This window comes from Engystomops pustulosus, chromosome 9, assembly GCF_040894005.1.
Source record: "Engystomops pustulosus chromosome 9, aEngPut4.maternal, whole genome shotgun sequence".
Taxonomy (NCBI): Eukaryota; Metazoa; Chordata; class Amphibia; order Anura; family Leptodactylidae; genus Engystomops; species Engystomops pustulosus.
Window position 1 is genome coordinate 10,871,178 of NC_092419.1, and position 23,861 is coordinate 10,895,038.

General features: G+C 47.1%; 1 protein-coding gene and 1 long non-coding RNA gene across 2 annotated transcripts; both read left to right on the forward strand.

Moving 5' to 3' along the window:
• The first annotated feature begins 4,538 nt into the window (after nt 1–4,538).
• Nucleotides 4,539–5,884, forward strand: LOC140077289 (uncharacterized). The gene is made up of 4 exons (XM_072124318.1): nt 4,539–4,731; nt 5,084–5,247; nt 5,355–5,635; nt 5,809–5,884. Exons 1-4 carry the CDS (start codon nt 4,545–4,547, stop codon nt 5,873–5,875), a joined length of 699 nt encoding a protein of 232 aa, XP_071980419.1. The 5' UTR covers nt 4,539–4,544; the 3' UTR covers nt 5,876–5,884.
• A 143-nt stretch (nt 5,885–6,027) lies between these two features.
• LOC140077290 (uncharacterized) lies at nt 6,028–7,011 on the forward strand. Its single transcript, XR_011849753.1, has 3 exons — nt 6,028–6,106; nt 6,222–6,413; nt 6,951–7,011. It is a non-coding gene; the product is annotated as an uncharacterized lncRNA (long non-coding RNA).
• Nucleotides 7,012–23,861: the final 16,850 nt, after the last annotated feature.

The following is a 23,861-nucleotide window of genomic DNA, read 5'->3' on the forward strand; positions in this document are numbered from 1 at the left end:
GTCTCAGGGCAAACAAGTCTGTGCCCACAATCCCTCTTAAAAAGTAGAAACCATTGGCCAATGCACGCACAGTGCAGCCTCAATGGAAACTGCCATACAATACCCCAGTGATAACACAAAGTATAGGCAGGTAAGGTACACGTGATAATTCTGGTAAAATAAGAGGGACCCCACGCGTATTGTCACGCCATGGTGACTTCCTCAGGGGAGTTAGAAAAAGTTGTGTGTTCAAGTATTAAGAACACTCACGGTGTGCACCACCTGAAGATTACTAATATCCCGAAAAGGGAAGGGGGAAAATTTGGGACAAAAGAAAAGTTGTGAGTGTGATAGAATATAACCTTTATTGAATCTTCTAAAATCTAAAATTGTGTTTTCACATTTTTTGCCAGAATGAGCTATTGTGGTATAATTGATATTGCCACACTTATTATCATGGCCACCTTCGTTGTGTAATTACAACTTGGGATGAAGGTACAGGTAGGGGTCCCCTTTATTGTAATAATAATATATATCTCCTGCATGACCCAACAGAGTCCCAGTATTGATTCACTGCTGGACTCTGTGAGAGGACAGACTGTGCGTCCTCACTATCCTCAGGTAGTTATCTATCGTGGCTATGGGCATAGGCGCCGCTGCCTTTGTTCTCAGTGCGGCACTATGTCCAAGCCGCCAGCTATTCAGTGCGAGGATCGCGGCTTGCGCGCCGCGCCTCCACTCTCACCGGCACTGGTAGATATATCCCTGATCGCGTGCTGTCCCTCTTAATTAGATATCCCTAGATCAGTTGTGGCCAAAGATAACTAAGAAGTGTCCCGACACGTGTTTCGTCGGGTCTCCCCGGGTTCTTCTAGGGGCGGGGGCGGCCAGGTTCAGGCGCCTTTTATATGCTAATTTGTGATAGACAGCTTAGTCCACCAATGCAAATGCACTGGGGATTCAGTGCAATGCTGTACAATGTAGAGAATGTATCCATTGTAATTGAGTGCCGAGATTGTTACGTAGTTATACTGATGTTAAATAACATCTTGCGTGAAGCTGCTGATGGAATATTATAAATTTCCATCTTATTAGAAGGCACACAAATAGAAGGTATGGCCGATCTACGTAAGTACCAGTCTTATTCTTACATTGGCAGTTTGAGAGAAAGCATAACAGTTATTGTAATTTGCTTTATTTTGCACAGTTTTGTGTTGCTCTATATTGTATACGGTATATAGCAGCAGAGCCATCAGGATGCAGGACAGCACAAGGACTCCGGCCATTTCCTGTGCAGCTCTCTTTGCTGTTCTCACTCCCTCCTCCTCCTCCTCTCAGTCCTGACTGCAGTTGTGCTCTGCAGAAAACTAAGGGGAGGGAGACAGCTCTCTGCCCTGTTTCAGGAATATATATAGTGGTGACCTATATATATCAGTGATGATAATAGTAATTAGTGGTCAGCATACCTTTATGAACACCCCTTTATTACTCACTATACACTCAGCCTGCACTCTGGCTCTGCCCACATGGCACCAAATTTGCATAAAACTTTTATGATGGCAGGGACATCACGATGGCAAGGACATCCCAATGTCCTTCCTGCCCTATGAGGCCAGAAAAAGAAATAGTTCTCAGGGGTTTTCACCTTCCTGTGGATCAACAGAGCAAGTCATTACTAGGTTGACACCAAAGAACTTCTCTCAATGCTACGTGCTATATAACATCTAGAAAGCTCATCTACAATATGGTGACAAAGAGGACAAATATTACCGATTGTGACTGAAGGAAGCTGCGGCTCCTTTTCCCACCGGATATGACACGTAGAGGGAATTGAATGAAAATTTTTTATCTACCAGTCTCACCGACAAATCCACCTGCTCATCTACGTACCGATCAAGGACCAACAGTAGGAAGCGGCTGCTTCTTCTTGTAACAGCCATGATAGACGCAAGGACAAGGTTACTTCCCTCCTTTACCCCCGGCCATGGGCCAACAGAAGGATGCGACTACTTCTTCTTGTTGCGGTCATGGACAGACTCGAGGACAGGGTCACTCCCCTGCTTTGCCTACCGGCCATGGACCCACTGAAGGACGAGGCTGCTCCTCCACCTTCCGGCCATGGAGCGTTTGCTATTTCATTTACGATATAATATTCTTCATTAATGCATAGATAAAAACATAAACATATAATGACGTTTTGTCTGGATTATAGCCATGTACAGAACCTATTATTAACCCCTACGCGCACCAGGAAGATACTTCCCGCACGGGGTCATACTATAACGTCCCGCTTCTGGTACCGGCTCACAAACGGAGCCGGCATTAGAAGAAGCCGACTCTGATCGCAGAGTGTTAACCCCTTACACCTTGGTCAAGCATGACCGCGGCGTGTAAGGGTCTTCCTGCTATGGATCGGATCCCCCGTGCCGCTTACCGGGAGATTTACATATTTGCCAAATAAAAGCTAACAAAAGATTGCGGGGACGTGAGGATTAGCCCTTAAAAGGGCTATCCTCACGTCCTATAGATGTACCTACCATCCAATCTACCTTTATAGGTAGATCCGTGGTGGTAGGTTTCCTTTAATACCCCTTAAAAATGCTCTAAAAAGTGATTAAAAATGTTATGCACTCAAAAATAAGACCACTAAAAAGAACAAAGCTTCTCGCAAAAAATAAGCCCGTAACCAGATTTGTCAGCCAAAAAATAAAAAAAGTTATGCATATGAAAGATGAAAGTGTTATGTGTATGAAAGTGTTGCTAAAATTAACCACATTTTCACCAAATTACTTTTTATTCAGTAAAATTGGGGTCAAAATAAAAAAAATCTATATAAATGAGGTATTTTCGTAATCGTGAATAAAAATAATATACTATTTTTATGGTATGGTAAACGGCCCCAAAAGAACCCCCAAAAAAATCTTCCTAAAAATTATTACCTCCAAAAATTATTACCTGGCAAAAAAAAAATAAGCCTCTATAGGTCCACATTTAAAAAAAAAAAAAAAAAAAAAATGATAGCCTGTACAATTTGACAATGCAAATCTGCTCTGGATGGCGCCTCCTTCCATTCTATGCCCAGCCGTGCGTGTGTACAGCAGGAGGCCACCACATATGGGGGATCGGCACGCGGGAGAAATTGGGTATCAAACTTTGTGGAGCCTTTTTTCATTTAATCCATTGCAAATGTTTAATTTCCCCCCAAAACGATGTATTGTCAAAAAATATTACAATTTGTAGACCGCACCTCCATTTTGTTTTACCCCTTATAAACCAGGACAATTTCCATCTCTCGTATCCGCTAACCGAGTATATTTGATAACAGGGGCCTCTCCAAGGCTGGCGGAGCACCCGCTGCGAGCACCACAAAGGTAGAAAGTGCCTGTGGCTGGTACTGGGTGTGGATGGGGCCTTCCTCAAACACTCACATGACACCTGCTTTACTGAACCAAGTCTAAATGACATACATTTACAGAAACATCCAGCATACACTGTATCACAGCACAGGCCACTACACAACACATACAAAGCATCAAGACTCATTCTTAGCATTAGCAGCGCACAGGCTTTATTGAATAAGCATAAGTCACACATACACACATGTGCACAAGCATACAGTGTCTACTGTGTCACAGCAAGACTGTGACACAACATATACAACGAATTAAGATTCATGCATAGTGCTGTCAGCACACACACATCCAATCCTCAACAATGCCACCCACACCCTGCACTAGCGCACCGCTCGCTCAATTGACCTAACTAAACACACATTGCATTTCAATTACGGCAACGACAAAGTGTAAAAACGGAAAAGGGTGTGGCGTGAACGGGGAGAGGGTGGGGGTAACACTTGCCCGAATCTTTATTGAAAGACAGACACAGAAGGAGGAAAAATAAGGACGGGAACCTGGCAAAAGTCCACTTCCTGGTTTGGACTATTTGCATAATGTATGCATGACCCACAATCCCCTGCAAAAGTCCAAATCAAGTGAAGAGTGAGTGTTTTCTGGTGTTTGCCAGATAAACACCGCCTGCGTTTCCTAACACGCCTAATCTAAGCAAAGCCCAGCGTCTTATACAAAAGTCCTGAACTTGCGCAAAGTGTAGATGTCTGGTAAAGTCCATACAAAGCGGCTGCAGCCGGGGATTCTCCCTGAGGGAGGCGGTGAGCACCCTGGGAGGCAAACCCAGCTCACAGCAGGGCGGTACAAATCTAGTTGGGTGTGGCCTGGCCTGGCCTGCTCCTATGGTGTTCTCACAAATAAGACCTATCCACTAATTTGCAGTGGTCTAATATGTACCTTGAAAGTATAGAGCCAAGATAGAAATGGTCTCCTATATGTGATAGTGATAACAATAGCTACTATAAGATGTCAGCATGACAAATTTTATTTGGTGGGGGCAGGGGATTCAAGTACCTTTAACATCCTTTTATATACTCACAATTTATTAGCCTGTATTAGAACAGTGACATCACAGTGGTGATGACATCACAATGCCCTTCCTGCCCTGTCTAAGGGGGAACGTGCTAAGGCAGTTCAGTTGTCTGTTGGATAGCGAAGATGAAGCTTTGGAGATTGAAGGCTTTAAAGCCTACGGAGGACAGCGAACTTAGGGAAGTCGTGGTAGAGAGACCCCCGTGTCTGACGCCTACGGAGGACGGCGACCTCAAGGAAATCGTGGTAGAGAAACCCCCGTGTCTGACGCCTACAGAGGGCGACCTTACAGAAGTTGTGGTAGAGAAGCCAGGTAACACTTACCCATCAGTAACTAAAACCCCTGACCGCGGGTGTATATAATAGCCGATACCCCTGACCCCGAGTGTATATAGGGTACCCTGACCCCGGGTATATATAGTATCTAATACCTTGACCCGGGTATATAGAGTATCTAATACCCTGACCCCAGGAATACATACCGCCACCCACAAAGGCCACTTGTAGCTTTTTGGAATACAGAACCCGCCCTCTACTCACTAATCTCTTCAGATACAGCGGGTTATAGGGTAGAGGGGCCCAGTGGCAATGATAGTTACAATCCTGTCCTTTACGCTTTGTGTTTTAACTTGTTGCCCTTTGTGAACCATATTTTCTCTTTCCAGATAAAAGCTTCCAGCCTCCCCCTGACACTGCAGCCGAGCCGGCAGAGGTTCTTGGCCGTGCCAGTTCCTGCACTTCGCCCCCAATAGAAGTCAACATCAAAAATCCTGTTGATATCCACAACCTCCAAACTGAAAAGACTCTTGGAGAGGGGGCGTTTGGAACGGTAAGTGGCCAAAAAGTTATTACTTTCGATCATCACACATTTTCATCAAAAAAATTCTTGTTTTCCCCTCAAAATTCTTGTTCTGATCTATATTGCCTCTCCTCCAGGTTATACTGGTATCAGATCCAGCCAGTAAAGAACTTCTGGCGGTGAAGGTCCTGTCTAAGAGGAAGATGAAGGAAAGCCTGGGGACAGAACTGGAGGTCCAGAAAAGGGCCTTTATAGAACTGGAAGTCCTGAATATTGGTGCTGGAAGCCGCTTCCTCATGTCCTTTAGGGGCTTTCTAGAGAACATCTATAATTATAAGCTGGCAATGGACTATATGCCCGGAGGAACCCTGCATAGCCGGATGGAGGAATCTCAGCTGTTTACAATCCAGACAACAAGGTACATTTCTTATACTAGACGAGAATCATTCAGGATCCTAAAAATCTGCTATGGGAACATTGTAGTCCTAGAGCGATGGACAATGACACCCAGAGACATGAATGGGTCACATGTCATTATCTTATGTGAGGTGTATGTAACCACTGATCCATCCTCTACTTTCTACTCCACAGGCGGTTTGCGGCTGAGATGTTCTGCGGACTGCAGTACCTTCACGATCATGGCGTCATCCATCGGTAAGAACGTGCACTCATCTCTCGGGACTCTTTCTCTTCTCATATATAAATTGTAGAATGTTCTCTCCATGAATTACCTGTTTCTTCTTTCTGCAGAGACCTGAAGCCGAACAACACCCTCCTAGATGACATCGGACACATCAAAATCGCTGACTACAGCTGTGCAGCCATCAATGTGTCTAGGGAGGACACAACAACAGGCTTCGTAGGCACGACTGGTTACGCTGCCCCGGAGGTAAGGAACATAGAATCCCCATGCAGACAGTTGTTCAATGACCAGTCCTCATATAATTGTGTGTGTAATACCCTTCCCAGAATATTCTCTTATCTCCTGACTGATGTTCTTTCAGGTTCTGGGCGGGAAGCCGTACAACCATCAGGTGGATTCTTTTTCCTTTGGCGTCATCCTGTTCATGATGTGCGTAGGAGAAGAACCCTTCTACAGCGAAGGCTCAGTGATGGAATATTTCCTGTCACTGGTGAAGAAGGTCCCTGTTTTCCATCCTGGGATGTGCCCTGACGCCGTCAGCTTCATAGAAGGGGTAAGTAGTAGGAGAAGATGGAGAAGGATAGTTGGGGGATTATGAGAATTGCAGATAGACGTTGGACTATCACCTATTGCATTAATCATACATTATGGGGCAAATTTACTTACCCGGTCCATTCGCGTTCCAGCGGCGGCTTCTCCGCTCTGGATTCGGGTCCGGCCGGGATTTAATAAGGTAGTTCTTCCGCCGTCCACCAGGTGGCGCTGCTGCGCTGAAAGTAAACTCATCGCGCCGGAATGCACCGAGCTGGACCAGGTGAAGGTAAGCGGTCCTTATGCGACACATTTTCGGTTTTTAAATGCGGCGGTTTTTCCGAATACGTCGGGTTTTCGTTCGGCCACGCCCCCCGATTTCCGTCGCGCGCATGCCAGCGCCGATGCGCCACAATCCGATCGCGTGCGCCAAAATCCCGGGGCAATTTAAGTACAAGCGGCGCAAAACGGAAATATTCGGGTAACACGTCGGGAAAACGCGAATCGGGCCCTTAATAAATGACCCCCTATATGTCTAATAATCTCTCTTATTTTCTAGCTCCTGCGCAAATCTCCAAGTGACCGACTGCCAATAACATTTGCCACCAGATCCCACCCGTTCTTCATCTCTGTTGACTGGGATGATGTGGAGTCCGGGAAGGCCCAGCCACCCTTCCCATGGTTCTCTGTAAGTATAACACCCGGAGATATCATAGTGATATTAGTGCAGTTTTAGACATACAGCCCTTATAGTTATATACATTATATATGTGCAGAGATGATACTTAGACGTGTATATTTCTCTTCTTACAGGTGTAACAGCCACCAGACGCGTCCAGGACTGTTTATTCTCACCGATTCCCACCACATATCATCCATATAGATTTGAGCACCAATTATCCAGGGATGTTATCCGATCGCCATATTTGGGGTCAGGAAGGAATTTTTTCCCCCTAATGTGAGGACAAAACGCTCCATAGTCCTCATGGGGTTTTCGCCTTCCTCTGGATAAACATAGCAAGTCATTACAAGGTTGACACTGAAGAACATCGCTCAACCACACTTGCTATGTAACACCTAGAAAGCTCATCTACTACACGGTGACGAATAAAGATCCAAATCTATCTATACATTGCAAACATATATTGAGGTTTCGTCTTAATTATTTCAATATACAGAACGTATCATGAACTAATATTATGATGAGTTACACCCAGATATTTTACCTGGGAGGGATCTGGCTAGGGGTTCGGGATGGGGGAATAATGATAATCCTTATTTATATAGCACAAGAAGAGGGGAGAGACGGGCACTACCAAATACCGGAAGCTCCATGTGCAACATCCCCCACCGGGGCCTAGCCTTTTCTCGGGGCCTGGAGTCAGCCGGGGCCCGCAGTACCTGAGTGGCTAGCGGTTGCGGCCTAGGCACACTAGTGTCACGGTGCTTGGTATGGGGGAACCGCAGGGCTGTCCTACAGCCTGGCAGGTCTCCAGCAGGGTGGTGTTGGCAAGAAATGATGAGGGAGAGGCTGCTATAGCGGATCTCCCTGGGACAACCCTTTGGTGTCTAGAGTATTAGTCTCTGTGTGGTGGACAGGGTGCCTGTGATGATGGCAGCTGTAGTAGCAGGGACCAGACGGAGGCAGAGGTTGAACAAAAACAACTTACAGTTCTTTATTGGAACCGACAGGAACCGCAGCAACGTGCCTTAACAAAATGGTGGAGTACTGAGTTGCAGTTGGAGGGAGCCACAGGAGGTAGATCGCCAGCCTGGATGCAGAGAGCAGGCTGGGAGGTAGCTGTGTCCTAATAGGAAGCTTCAGCTTGTCCTGGAGTGCTTCAGGTATCACCCTTGAAGGTAGGATGATACCCCTTTCCTCTCTCTGTCTAACTCACTGCTTGGTCTGACTGGCTAGTCAGACTCACTTCTCTGACTGAACTGACTGTTGGAAATCTCCAACCGTCACTTTTTCTCAGCTCTTGGTCATGTGGTGGTTACTCCTCTAATTACATCCCAGCTTACAATACATTAGGATAATACTTGTGATTGGATGACACATTTTACATCACATAAAGCAATTAACTCCTGCCTTACCAGGCAGGATCTACCACTGCAGAGTTCATCTGTGTTATCTAGTGTGATGTAGTGACATGCTGTGAGGCTAATCAGACCCTACACAGGCTGCAAGCTACATGGTGGGACGTATTCACAAACACAGCTCTGCCTTGCATCGGCGAGGGTGTTGCATACCCCCGGGGCAATTGAAAGAGCCGCCCTCGGCTTGACTACAGACTGATTGGGGCGCAGAGGTAGATAGGGGCACTTCTGTGAAGTGCAGGCTACATGATCTGTAGGGACAAACCACCCATGGTCCTGGAGACAGGCACCTGGGTTGGTGTCGGACTAAGACAAGTTGGTTGCTGACGCCATTAAACCAAACTGTACAGTAGGAAAGGTGTGGTGTCATGTACTGTAATCCACTCCTTGCACCGGGGCCTGTATATTTGTTATATAAACACTTCTTCCCTGGCGACAAATGTATAGTGTATATATGCATTACATTGGCATATGTGGCACAATAAAACATTGTACAATGTACAAGTACCTGCCGACTAACATTCTTACCCTTGTATGAGTGGCATCCAGGTGCTAACTCTGTAACACCCCCGGTCCCCTAAGGACCCGCAGTTTACGGACTACCCCCACTTGCAAAGCTTTGGTTTGAGGCATAAGATAGTGGTCAAGGTTTACATATTGGACGGTCCGACACAGCCACACTACAATCTGAAAAGCCTATAAAAGGTTAGTGCAAACTACAGACATAAATTGACAGTGTGCAAACATTTTGTAAACTCACATTGGCTAAGGAGCCCAATGGGTACACATCTTATAATATTACAAACGTTACAGATAGTTAGGCTACTCAGGGTAGCAGCATAAAATGTCTCTTTACCTGAAAAGGAAAGGCATAAAAGCGCATGTAGAATGTCTGTACCTAAAAGGAAGGCATTAAGTGCAATATAAAAATAAATAAAGTAGCAACTTTTCCTTGAGGTTGGCAAAAGTCTCTCAGAAGGTCTTTAATAGCAAAGTCCTTCTTCTGGGTACAGCCCTTGAAGTGGGAAAAGTGCAATAAAGATGCAAAGGGTCTCCTCTATGTGTAGAGGGACAGAGTCCTTTGTAGGGGTGCTATCATAGCACATGACAGTGGGCAGTTCAAGGTATGTCTTTTGACTGAAATAAATAAATAGGGGTGAGAGTCCCAGGAAAGTCTCTGGCTCTTGTGGAATGGTGGGCGCTCAGCCCAAATGGGATAGCAGTAATAATATTTACAATATGTACAATAAGCAGAGTACCTGGTAAGGCTTTCAGCCCATCAGGGGTTACTCAGTATCTTCTTCGGTGGTAAGTACTTCGGTGTCAGAAAAGCGTACCTGCCTCCTCCTTCTGTGCGACACCAGTTGATACGCAGGAGCTTTACCTTTTGTCTCCCTTTGAGACCTCCGAAGTTCCGGCTGGGAGAAGATAACAACCTCCTCATCGTCCTCCTCTGAGTCAGGCGCTGGAGTCGGAGTCTCAGCTGCCTCTGATGCTTCAGGGGTTGCAGACACTGGAGCCGGATCATCCTCCACAGGCAGCAGTATTGGAGACTGCGGTGGGGATGATGGTCTCTCTGGGGTACCTCTTACTGGAGTGGAAACAACAAAACAGAGTTGAGGCACAGTCACAAGTTCTAAGAAACTGGGGGTAGGTGAACACAAGGAGGTCTGTAAGTTGGGGGTCGAGGTGAGAGGTGTGGACATAGGGGCAAAAGGACGAAGACATCTCTTCAGCCGGTTCCTATGTACCCGGAGTAGTGGACGGTCTCCTCTTCAAATCTCGTAGACTTCAGGGGAGAGACTGTCCCTAACTAGGTATGGCTCACGCTCCCAATGCCCATCTAGCTTACTGGTGGGATGGTTGTTGCGCAGCCACACTTGATCTCCTGGGGCAAGAGGCTCAGCACAGGCATTACGATCGAAGTCCCTTTTTTTTTCTCTCGGGCCTCTTCCAACTGCAGATCCACAACTTCTCTGGCATCCGCCAGGCGCCTCTGGTGTTCATGAACCCAGTCAGTCTGGGGGAGTAAAGACTGAGAATCAGGGGACTCCATGTCCCAGGTCATATCAGCAGGGAGATGGCCGTGTCTCCCGAACATCAGATAATACGGTGTGTATCCTGTGGAGCAATGAGTGGTATTGTTGTACAGGTACACTAATTCGGGCAACAGTTTTGGCCAGTCAGCCCTTTTTGCAGGGGTCAGAGTCCTCAGCATGTTGATTAGAGTCTGATTCATCTTTTCACAAAGCCCGTTGCCTTGGGGATGATAGGCTGTGGTCCTAAGCTTTTTACAGCCATTTAGAGTGCACAGCTCTTGGAAGACTTGGGACTCAAATGCTGTTCCTTGGTCCGTAAGGATCTGGTCCGGACAGCCATAGGGGAGGATGAAGCTCTTCCACAGGGCCGTTGCAGTGGTCCTTGCAGATAGGTCTCTGACAGGTACTGCAACCACAAATTTGGTATAGTGGTCGATGATCGTGAGAGCATAACTGTGACCGGATCTGATGGGCTCCAACTTCACATGATCCAATGCCAGGATCTCTAAGGGCCGTTGGCTCACAATGGGATGTAGAGGGGCCCTTTGATTGTGTCGCTCTCCTCGAGCGATGGCGCAGGCTGGGCATTCCCGACACCAGGCTTCGATGTCGGACTTCATGTTGACCCAGTAGAAGCGCCTTCGGAGGGTGGCTTCAGTCTTCTGAGCGCCAAAGTGTCCGGACTGGTCATGGTACATATCCAGTACTATCTTGGCGTCCCTCCTGGGAATCACAATCTGGTACAGCCGGTCATAAGTGATAGGGTCCAGAGTTCTTCTCTTTAACAGACCCTGATGCATGTTCAGAGTCTTTCTCTGGCGTCACAATTGAGACAGTTGTCCATCAGCTCTTCTGCGGCGGATTCTTTCAGGCACTCGCCCACTAGAGAGATAGTCCATTACTTCTCCTATGGCGCGGCTATCAGCTTGAAGACTTATCCAGAGGTCCTTTTCCGCAGGGGGCTCTGACTCTTCTTGAGGAGTAGCTGGCGCTGCCTCTGACGGTAAGGAGTAAACTCTCTGGGCATCTTGACGCACAAACCGGGCATAGAACGCTGGCATCTCGACATCTTCCCACTGAGCATCCGTGGAGGGTCCCTCCCACTGGTCAGGGAGACGGGACAGAACGTCGGCGTTGTCATTGGTCTTACCAGCCCGGTACTTGATGGTAAAGTTGAAGTTGGCAAGGCCCACTGTTGTTTCAGTGCTCCAAGACGAGCGGTGTTCAGATGCGCCAAGGGATTATTGTCTGTGAAGACAGTGAAGAAGGATGCAGCCAGGTAGTCCTTGAACTTTTCGGTCACAGCCCAGACTAACGCCAGAAACTCCAATTTGAAGGAACTGTAGTTCTGGTCGTTTTGCTCCGGTTCTCGGAGGGAACGGCTGGCGTATGCTATGACCCTTTCAGTTCCGTTTTGGAGCTGGGATAGTACAGCCCCTAGGCCTTGCTTGCTGGCATCAGTGTATAGGGTGAAAGGCAGACTGTAGTCTGGATATCCCAACACCGGAGGCTCAGTCAACCGTTGCTTGAGCATCTGGAAGGCAGCTTCTCGTTCGGCTGTCCACTCAATGGATACTCGGGAACGTTGGCTCTCTTTTGGCAGGCCCCTTAGAAGTTCTTGCAGGGGAGCCGCCAGCTGGGCAAACTTCGGGATGAAACGTCTGTAATAACTGGCAAATCCCAGGAAGCTTTTGATGTCCCGTATGGTTGATGGGGTAGGCCAGTCGTGGACAGCTGCAATCTTCTCTGGATCTGGCTCAATTCCATGAGCGCTCACCACATGTGCAAGGTACTTGACGCTAGGTTGTAGCAGGTGGCACTTGGATGGCTTGACCTTCAACCCATGTTGGGTCAGGATTTGGAAGACTTCAGCCAGATGGTGGAGGTGGTCTTCATAAGTCTTGGAGTAGATGATGATGTCGTCCAAGTATAGCAGGACGGTCTCGAAGTTTCGATGACCCAAACATCTCTCCATCAGCCGTTGAAATGTGCCTGGGGCGTTGCATAGCCCGAACAGCATGTTGTTGAACTCGAACAGGCCCATTGGGGTGGTGAAAGCTGTCTTCTCTCTGTCTTCCGGCGCCATGGCCACTTGCCAGTAGCCACTGGTCAGGTCCAGGGTAGAGAAGTAGGCAGCTGACCCTAGGGCTGCGAGGGATTCCTCGATTCGAGGCAGAGGATAGGCATCCTTGTGGGTGATATTGTTGATCTTCCTATAGTCAACACAGAATCGAAGGGTTCCATCCTTCTTTTTCACAAGGACCAGCGGGGCAGCCCATGGGCTGTGACTCTCCCGGATAACGTTGGCTGTCTTCATCTCTTGTACCAGCTTTTTCACCTCTTGGTAGCGGGCTGGAGGTATGGGCCGGTATCGTTCCTTGATAGGAGGATGAGAGCCAGTAGGGATGGTATGTTGGATCAGGGTAGTCTCCCCAAAATCCAGTGGGTGTTTGCTGAAGGCCTGGTGGTGCTTCATAACGACATCCAGGACACCTTGTACTTGGTCTGCAGGAGTAAAATCGTCATCTCCAATATTGAGCTCAAGCCACCAGGATTGCTCGGCAGGCTCACCTTCAGCACTTTGCTTCAGTTCCAACTGTTGGGAGGCAGACAGAGAGGTTTCAACCAAGTCTTCAGGATGGACGCTGAAGAGAGTGGCTACGGCCTGGTACTTTCTCAGATCCACTAGGGAGTCTCCCACATTTAGTAGTCGAATGGGTACTTGTCCTCGGGATGACGGGGCAGCGCAAAACCGCCAATACACTCTTCTCTCAGACACCCCAAATTATTTGAGCATGCGTGCACATTTTGATAAGAAAAGACAGAAGACTGAAGTTCTGTTTTATCCTAAGTTCATGCTCCTAACTTGCCGTACAGAAAAGAGAAATGAACTGTGTCTTTATTTCCTGATACATAGCTTCTTATACCCTTACAAAAAGGTGTGGTTACATATATTAAAATCATTATAATTGGTTATAGCTAAGCATATATGTCTGGCCCCCGACCCCTGCTGATTGGTCCTCAAAACTAGGCCTTGGTTGCTATGCCAGGGGAATTTCCAGTCACCTTTGTCTACAGTAAATCGACCACTAGTCTGGATGCTGATGCTATTCTTAACAAACATCTGCTTTTTGATCATAAGACTTGAGTTTCGCTGACAGTTGCATGTCTGGTTAAAACTGATGTAAGGGAAAAGCTCTGTATTTCATAACAGACAGAGTACAAAAATATAGGGCAAAGGGCACATGTATACAATCATAAAGCATATAATTATTATGGACACATAATCATTACTTTGACCCTCACAAAGTAACTACAGATACAGTGACTAGGCTCCTGGCGGCTAGAATGGGCAGGTCTTCATCAGCTGGTAGAGGTTCTACTATCGCCTGGTAGTCTTGACCTTGGACGCCCATGCAGGCTCGACACCATACTAACGTCTCAGTCCCAGGTTGAAGGCGGACAGGTTGGGGATCCTTGATCCGGGCTCTGCAGATTTCTCCATTAGGGCCAGCAAACTTCTGTTGCGCCGCTAGAACCTGCATAGTCTCCTGAATTACCTTCCGGGAACCGTTGGGCACTGTTGGCAGGGAGTCGTGGAGAGCCTTCAGCACTTCCGGGTAGCAGTTGCGGAGGACATTGGTACCCAGTACCAGAGAGAAGTTACCGTTTTCGGGCACTTGTGTCACCACTACGCCCTGTCTGGTTAACTCAGTTCTCCAATGGTTAGCGTGGGCTCCCAGTAGCCGCGGATGGGTACGGTTTTTCCGTTCGTAGCAATAATGTTCAAGTAAGCCTTGGGAGGCTCGACTAAGGATGCTCCTCCTCGGCATTTCTCGAAGGCAGCACTCCGGAGGGTGGTCACTTGAGAGCCGGTATCAATTAAGGCCGGTAGGGTAACTCCATTGATGGTTACATGAACCATGGGGCGAGTCCCCACGAACCTGGGCATCCAGTTGGCATCTCGGGGACTTACAGGTTCTTCCCTTGGAGGTCGTCCCTTAGCTCCAAGGGTTTGTCGTTTAACTGACGACATCCATCCTCTTCATGCCCATATTTACGGCAGTAGCTGCACCGCTGGCGGGGTTCCTTCTGACTCCAGGTGCTTAACGACTTCGCTTCTCTTGGGCGCTGTTTGGCCGGGGAATCACGAGGGGTAGTTGACCGTACAGAGTTCTCTGAAGGTTTCTTCCTCATAGCGGAGACAGTCAATTCCAACTGGGTCAACCGATCGAGAATTTTATGCAGGGTGTCCGCCAGATTAGGGACCTGTCCTGCTAAGCCAGCAGCTTCCGTAGCCGCAGGAGTAGGTGATGTCGACTGCGTTGGATGGCAAGCTATAGCAGATTCCTCCATTTCCACGGATTCAGGCTCTTTCTGCGGTCCAGTAGGCGGTCGGTCCCCTAATATGTCAATGGCAATTTCCTTAAACTCAAGAAAGGAAGCCTGGGCATGTTGAGAAGAGATGATCTTTAGATGATCTTTGATTTCTATCAACAAGTCCGTTAATGAATTATTCCCTCAGGGTTTGATCAGAGGTTTCAGCGTCTTTGGGATCAAGACGGTTTATGGCCTTCCATGTCTCCTGTAGGGAGAGGGCAAAGTCTCGGAGGGACTCTTGGGGCTTCTGTCTTTTCCCAAAGAATTGTTGCTTCAACTCTGAGGCAGTACACTTGTCAAAGGTGTTGCGCAGCCTATCAAGAATATGGACCACATTCTGACACTGTTCTCGGGGCCAAGACTTGACTTCCCGGAGAGCGGGTCCTTTCAACTGCCCGGTTAGGATGCCCACTTTCTGTTCCTCTGTGAACGGGTACAGGGCGAAGGTGGCTAACAACTTGATTCACACCAAGACCACGGACAGGCACTGCCAATGTAAAATCATGTTTAGAGAGTGTCCACGCATCCCAAATATGACATATGTTAAACCAAAGAAGAGAAGTGGATGCGTACTAAGGACTGAGATTATGCAAAATACTTTATTAGATTACAACAAGAAAAACAGGACATACAAAGGTATAAAAACACTTAAAAAACACACACACAAGAAATGTGTGTTGAACTCTCCTGGGTCGGAATATGGCCCAGTCCTACCCGGCTAACAAAGTCCACGACAGTGTGCACAATATGACAATCCAAAAAAATGTGTAAAGAAGGGCAAACAGACCAATGTATATGTCAAGTGAATAACTAATGGGCTGCCCTACTCATACAATACCCAGTATTATCCTCAGAGGACCAGTAGAACAGAGTCGTGTGTCTGGACAAGGAGCCGGGGAGGGAGAGAACCCCACGCGTATCGTCACCTCGGGGTGACTTCCTCAGGGGTAAGTATCTAAGAAATGGAAAGTCCTGTCTATATAGGGGCCAGGCTCCCCACCCCAATCAGTGTTCACACATCCTATTGGTCCCTACGTAAATAGAGTCCTACCTCCAAACACCTCGTGTATGGTTGGAGCCGGCGTGTGTCTAGTCATAATGCGCATGCGCAAGTGATCATAGTCACATGATCAATCACCTGGTTTTCGAATCAAAAGCCGCGCCTCCAAATCGGAGATAGCGGAGATAATACCACACATGGTGAGTCACATGATTACAAGACCGGAGCCGCGCCTCCTGATCAATTGCGGCGCAACCAATGCGGATCGCGACACAGCACAAATGTGCTTCGTTCTTGCTGTTAGAGAATGGCCAGAGCCAACTCTGTTTAGCAGAGAGGAGGATAAGAATAGCATGCATGCTCGCCGGATGAGTAAGACGTTATTTACATGGATATCACATATTATCACTATTAAAAAATATACAGACGTAAATACTGCGGGTCCCGCATGAGTATACAAAATGTCATAGAGAACTTGTATATTTCTCTCCCTCCATATCACTATCTAGGTACAACCAAGGTGCCGAGTACCAGAGTTTAAGGGCATTGTTGAAGGTAAGTATATACCTACAGACGATTCCTATGCCCACATATGTAAAACAAAGTAAACCACTTTGTTTTACATATGTGGGCATAGGAATCGTCTGTAGGTATATACTTACCTTCAACAATGCCCTTAAACTCTGGTACTCGGCACCTTGGTTGTACCTAGATAGTGATATGGAGGGAGAGAAATATACAAGTTCTCTATGACATTTTGTATACTCATGCGGGACCCGCAGTATTTACGTCTGTATATTTTTTAATAGTGATAATATGTGATATCCATGTAAATAACGTCTTACTCATCCGGCGAGCATGCATGCTATTCTTATCCTCCTCTCTGCTAAACAGAGTTGGCTCTGGCCATTCTCTAACAGCAAGAACGAAGCACATTTGTGCTGTGTCGCGATCCGCATTGGTTGCGCCGCAATTGATCAGGAGGCGCGGCTCCGGTCTTGTAATCATGTGACTCACCATGTGTGGTATTATCTCCGCTATCTCCGATTTGGAGGCGCGGCTTTTGATACGAAAACCAGGTGATTGATCATGTGACTATGATCACTTGCGCATGCGCATTATGACTAGACACACGCCGGCTCCAACCATACACGAGGTGTTTGGAGGTAGGACTCTATTTACGTAGGGACCAATAGGATGTGTGAACACTGATTGGGGTGGGGAGCCTGGCCCCTATATAGACAGGACTTTCCATTTCTTAGATACTTACCCCTGAGGAAGTCACCCCGAGGTGACGATACGCGTGGGGTTCTCTCCCTCCCCGGCTCCTTGTCCAGACACACGACTCTGTTCTACTGGTCCTCTGAGGATAATACTGGGTATTGTATGAGTAGGGCAGCCCATTAGTTATTCACTTGACATATACATTGGTCTGTTTGCCCTTCTTTACACATTTTTTTGGATTGTCATATTGTGCACACTGTCGTGGACTTTGTTAGCCGGGTAGGACTGGGCCATATTCCGACCCAGGAGAGTTCAACACACATTTCTTGTGTGTGTGTTTTTTAAGTGTTTTTATACCTTTGTATGTCCTGTTTTTCTTGTTGTAATCTAATAAAGTATTTTGCATAATCTCAGTCCTTAGTACGCATCCACTTCTCTTCTTTGGTTTAACAGGTGGCTAACAACTTGTCTCTGAATTCAGGGAGACTGTGTGATTCTCCCTCGTAGTGGGGTAACCAGGGGGCCCCCGGATAGTAGGGCATAGTCAGAGGCATCATGGTGGGGGTCCCAGGGACACTAGCTGTAGCAGGGCTGAAGGGACTCTCTGGAGGACTTAACATGCTCCGGTACCCTGAGGAGGGACCAGGGGACGGGACTTGCTCCAGTCCCGTATCTTCGTCCTTGGCGGACATGACTGGCCTAGCTGAGGGAAGTCTGCAGGGTTACACAATGTCCGTTGCTATGGGCGATGGCTAGAATGGGACGTGGGCACTTTAAGACACAGTCACTATTCCCTGGGAGGTGAGCCAATAACCTAGTGTTGGAAACAATCTCTACCCCCCTTTAACTTCCCCCAGAGGTACTCACTCAGGATCAGCCGCGGTGACAGGACAGCTCCGGTGCATGAAGGACTCCGTTCCCGATGTCCGGCAGGCAGCAGGGGCTCGGTGATGCTCAGCGGTGTTCTCCAGTCGCAGGACCTGCTGCTGGCAGGCTTCAGGCGCGGCCTGTGCCGAAATCCAAGATGGCCGATTAACCCTCTTCGTTGCCGGCCGGCCACACAAGCTCCAGCTCCTCCTCCACGGTACTTCGCGCCACTCGCGCAGGGGGCGGGGCCTAGCGACGACTCTGGGGTTCCCGCCAGTGAGGATTTGGCGGGCTGGAAATACTTGCTGCGCCACACGTCTGAGGTAAATGCTTCAGGCGCAGCAGCGCCGGATGTAGCAGAGCTGGCAGGGATTAACCCCCTGATTGCTGGAGCGATGCTTGACAGCGCTTGGCAGCAGTAATAAAGTCAATGTGAAATATAGCACAAAATCACTTGGGCCTATACCCGAATGGTAGCAGGGTTAGGCAGCACAGTAGTTTTTCAATAAAGGATAGTCTCTAGTGCCAGAATAAGGCACAGAAGTAATGATCCTGTGTTCGTGACGCCACTTGCAACATCCCCCACCGGGACCTAGCCTTTTCTCGAGGCCTGGAGTCAGCCGGGGCCCGCAGTACCTGAGTGGCTGGCGGTTGCGGCTTAGGCACGCTAGTGTCACGGTGCTTGGTATGGGGGAACCGCAGGGCTGTCCTACAGCCTGGCAGGTCTCCAGCAGGGTGGTGTTGGCAAGAAATGATGAGGGAGAGGCTGCTATAGCGGATCTCCCTGGGACAACCCTTTGGTGTCTAGAATATTAGTCTCTGTGTGGTGGACAGGGTGCCTGTGATGATGGCAGCTGTAGTAGCAGGGACCAGACGGAGGCAGAGGTTGAACAAAAACAACTTACAGTTCTTTATTGGAACCGACAGGAACCGCAGCAACGCGCCTTAACAAAATGGTGGAGTACTGAGTTGCAGTTGGAGGGAGCCACAGGAGGTAGATCACCAGCCTGGATGCAGAGGGCAGGCTGGGAGGTAGCTGTGTCCTAATAGGAAGCTTCAGCTTGTCCTGGAGTGCTTCAGGTATCACCCTTGAAGGTAGGATGATACCCCTTTCCTCTATCTGTCTAACTCACTGCTTGGTCTGACTGGCTAGTCTTTCTGACTGAATCCTGTCAGACTCACTTCTCTGACTGAACTGACTGTTGGAAATCTCCAACCGTCACTTTTTCTCAGCTCTTGGTCATGTGGTGGTTACTCCTCCAATTACATCCCAGCTTACAATACATTAGGATAATACTTGTGATTGGATGACACATTTTACATCACATAAAGCAATTAACTCCTGCCTTACCAGGCAGGATCTACCACTGCAGAGTTCATCTGTGTTATCTAGTGTGATGTAGTGACATGCTGTGAGGCTAATCAGACCCAACACAGGCTGCAATACAATAAAACCTGTGCGTGCTGTCCCAGGGCAAAACTAACACCTTGTGCAGCCACGGCGGCTCCAAAAGGGCTGAGCTGATTCCCCCCCTTCATTTTCAAACAAGAGACATCGGGGCTCATTTACTAAGGGTCCCGCGGCCGAATCTTCTCTTTAGGTTTCCCGACTTTTTGGGGATCGCGCCGCACCCGACTGTTTTGTGTCACTATCATCCTGGCTTACACGCCATGCAAATCAAAGGACAATTCAATCGATTTAACAATTCAATGTGTGTTGCAAGCCTCGCCCTTACATACAACGGAGGAAGATGGCCAACTCCCGTCTTAAGGTGGGAGTCCTCCCCTCTCTGCTTGTTCATAGGGCGGCGGCGACGATGACGCTGTCCTGCCAAGCAAGAGACTATGTTTTCCTGGCACAGAACCAGTAAGAGCAGGTCAGGCTATACCCGACTTGATGGACCCCCTGCTGTGAGCCGGCTTGCCAACCCACGAAGTTCAACCCCTTCCTCATGGAGAATCCCAGCAACAGCACTGCCCGGAAAACATCTAGTTTGCAACCGTTTTGAACCTTCGCAGAGGACTGTGGGTTTCACATATATTATGCAAATTGGAAAAACTAGGAAGTGGACTCTTGGCAGGTTCCCTTTCCTATGTTATCCCCTTGTGTCTCTGTATTTCAATAAAGCTACGGGCCAGTGATCCCCCCCACACCTTTCCCAAATTTTTACTGGGTCGTTGCCATAATTGAAACGTCATGCGTGTTTAGTTAGGATCATTGAGCGAGCGAGCGGTGTGCAAGTGTAGTATTATCATGCCATCAAAAACACGGGCCTAATTTACTATGTCGCAAGTTGCCAACAAGGAGGCCACTGGATTCACCATCCCAATCTAACGCATATGTATAAAGGTGAGGGCATATAAAACATAACTTTTACTATTAAGGTTAAAAAAGAAAACAACACCAAAGTAGATCATAGCATGAGAATACTCATCAAGAATAAAAAATAGAGGCTGACCAACAGCCAAAGTCAGTTTCTCTGTAAGATACAGCAATTGTCAAAGTTAGATGCAAACACAAACAGCATAAAGTATGTGAACTCAAATGGCCTAACCATGCATTTAGCCAGCCTATGAGGCAACCGTGGATCTCTGAGCAAACACATACAGCATCATAACTATAGACTCACAAATGGGAAAATAAGTAAACATATAAAATAAATATGGTCAGATCTCACCCATCCTGAAGTAGGACCAGACGAGGGTTGTAGACGATGGGTCTCAGGCACATCGAGGTCAGGATTAGGTAGATGCACTGCCCCTAGTGAGCCCTCAACTTAACTCACCCTAGTCCCCAGATATAGCTCCCGTCCTAACAAGGACAGTCCCAGGCGTTCCCTAGTCATAGACTCGCCCTAGTAGGCCCTGAAGGTGCTATAATTCAAAATAAGCGTTAAGGGAACGCTTATTTTGAATTATAGCACCTTCAGGGCCTACTAGGGCGAGTCTATGACTAGGGAACGCCTGGGACTGTCCTTGTTAGGACGGGAGCTATATCTGGGGACTAGGGTGAGTTAAGTTGAGGGCTCACTAGGGGCAGTGCATCTACCTAATCCTGACCTCGATGTGCCTGAGACCCATCGTCTACAACCCTCGTCTGGTCCTACTTCAGGATGGGTGAGATCTGACCATATTTATTTTATATGTTTACTTATTTTCCCATTTGTGAGTCTATAGTTATGATGCTGTATGTGTTTGCTCAGAGATCCACGGTTGCCTCATAGGCTGGCTAAATGCATGGTTAGGCCATTTGAGTTCACATACTTTATGCTGTTTGTGTTTGCATCTAACTTTGACAATTGCTGTATCTTACAGAGAAACTGACTTTGGCTGTTGGTCAGCCTCTATTTTTTATTCTTGATGAGTATTCTCATGCTATGATCTACTTTGGTGTTGTTTTCTTTTTTAACCTTAATAGTAAAAGTTATGTTTTATATTATCATGCCATAGTTGAGGATTATACTCCTGTGTGATGCTAATGTTAAGTGTGAATCTTGTTACATCATCGTCGTCGTCGTCTCTGCTGTGACACAGCATACACTGTGTGAATGTAGCCTTGTACCATACTCTGCAAATGTGTGACTTGTGCCCTTCCAATAAATCTAATACTTGGTTTGCTACTTTTGTATTTTGTACTCTGGTTATGTATGTACATAGTGTGTATTGTTTGCTTTCTGTGTCCATAAGGCAATTAAATTTAAAATTTAACCTGTGCTGGTCTTTTACCTCAATCCATGCACCCCATGTTTGTGGCTTATCCGGAAGTTGTGTGGGCAGCTTTAAATCACTTGCTGCGCCTCTCGGGACTGTGCATTCTGGGAGTCTCTAAAAAGCATAATTAAATGACCTTGCGTAGCCTTCAGGAGGTTCAAAACGTCACGGTTTCTTTCACAGTATTAATCTAGTCCGGGCAGGGCATTCCAGAGAATTGGTGCAGCTCCGGAGAAGTCCTGGAGACGTGAGTGAGAGGTTCGAATTAAGGTAGAGATTATTCTAAGATCGCTGGCTGATCGAAAAGGACGGGTTGGGCGGTAGACTGAGATGAGAGAGGAGAGGTAGGGAGGTGCAGCATCATGGAAAGCTTTCTAGATGAGGGTGATTTTTTTTAAACTGTATTCGGAAGGAAACCAGTGCAGTGACTGGCACAAACTGGAGGCATCTGTGTAGTGTTTGGTGTAAAAGGCATGCCTGGCTGCCGCATTAAGAATACATTGGAGAGTCAGTGAGTGGAAGACCCATTAGTAGGGAGTTGCAGTAGTCTAGACGAGAGTGAATGAGAGCAACAATGAACATTATAGAGCTTTGGCCAAACCAAGTGTGCATGTATCTGCCGTGTAACAGCATTTTTTTTCTATACAAGCCAGTGCTGGGTCACATTCACCTCCATTAGAGGCCATTTTGTGACCGGAGACTGTGGCAACAACGGAGAGAAGAAAAAAACAAGATCAAAGGGTTAAATATACAATAAACATATATTCTCAAGTGGCTTCTTGTGCTGTTTTAATTACAACCTGTCTGTATCAGTCCTGGTGTTAAAAGTTTTGTTTGCTCCTGGATATGACCGTAAATCTTCTGACTATGGTCATACAGGGCGAATTCTTTTCATGAATAGCTTCTCTTGTCTGCACACTGAAGTGCTCTCTGCATCCTGCCCCTCCCCCACTGTGTTACAAGACCAGCTCAGACACAGGCACTTCCTGCCGGCAAGCAGCAGTGTGCAGAGACTTACTCTACAAGCTACAGACAGATAAGGTCTTTATCCAGGAGGGAATTTCTGAATTCCAGTCACACTGTTTAAGTTGTGAAATTGGGTTTTGTTATTATACAAACTTCAACCGTGACGTTTCAAACAACTGACCTTCATCAGACTCTGTAAGTACAGTATATGTGAGTTAGAAATTGTTCCATACACCAAAATATCTATACATCAAAATGTCTATTTACATATATACAAAAATGCTCAGAAACCCAATCTGATAGCAAGATCATATAACTATAAAGAAACATGATCCTAATAGCATGGTACATAAACATGTCAAGGTCAATATAGTATCATGTAAATTAGTAGAAGTCACAAGGGATGGAAATGCAAATCGGCCTGGTGTTGCCAGGAAATTGTCCAATATCATGGGTGACACGCTCCATAAGATTGCCCTCCGGACACGAGACACATGAAATTCCATAAGGTATAGTCAAGAAATTGTGACCTGTAAAATTAAAAAGGCAGCTCACCAGTTTGTACAGAATAGTAGGCTTATGGTATTGCATATAGCAATGGAGGCACCGTTGAGTGGAGATGGCGGTCGCAGCCGCTCTGTGGAATGAGGTGCTGGCGCCCTAGTGCTTCTGATGGGTTAAAAACCCTCTGTCGTGTACGTGGGAGGGGACTTCCAGTTTCGGGCCGGAGTACTTCCGGTTGCCGACCGGAAGTTGTAATGTTTGCGTTCCACCACTGGAAAGCATGTGCGAGCATGTGCACAAGAGGATCGGATAGTGCCTAACAGGGGGCAGTGATAAAGAAATCATGTGATCCAATGTAGATGTAATGTACCAGTAATGTTGTGAATGGATGAGGGGGCTAATTTAAATGGTACAATGGGATAGCCAGGTGGAGGAATTGGGAAGGGGGAGAGGACATAGGATGGTATGGGATTGCTGTAGAGTAAAGTAGGTATTACAAAGCAATCAGTAATGTCAGTCAAAGAGATTTGGAAAAATATTGGAAAAAATGAGAAAATAAAATGGGAAAAATTTACAAAAATATGAATTACAGACAAATATGGAAAAATAAAAATAAAATAGTAAGCATATATGCCAAAGAAAAAGGTTAGTATCAAAATAAAAGAGGGAGAATGGAAAA

Excerpts from the sequence above, each read along its gene's own strand:
- LOC140077289 (XM_072124318.1), top strand. The coding sequence starts at position 4,545 with ATGAAGCTTTGGAGATTGAAGGCTTTAAAGCCTACGGAGGACAGCGAA. Across the intron at positions 4,732-5,083 it reads AGTTGTGGTAGAGAAGCCAG|ATAAAAGCTTCCAGCCTCCC; the intron begins GTAACACTTACC and ends TTCTCTTTCCAG. Across the intron at positions 5,636-5,808 it reads TTTACAATCCAGACAACAAG|GCGGTTTGCGGCTGAGATGT; the intron begins GTACATTTCTTA and ends TCTACTCCACAG.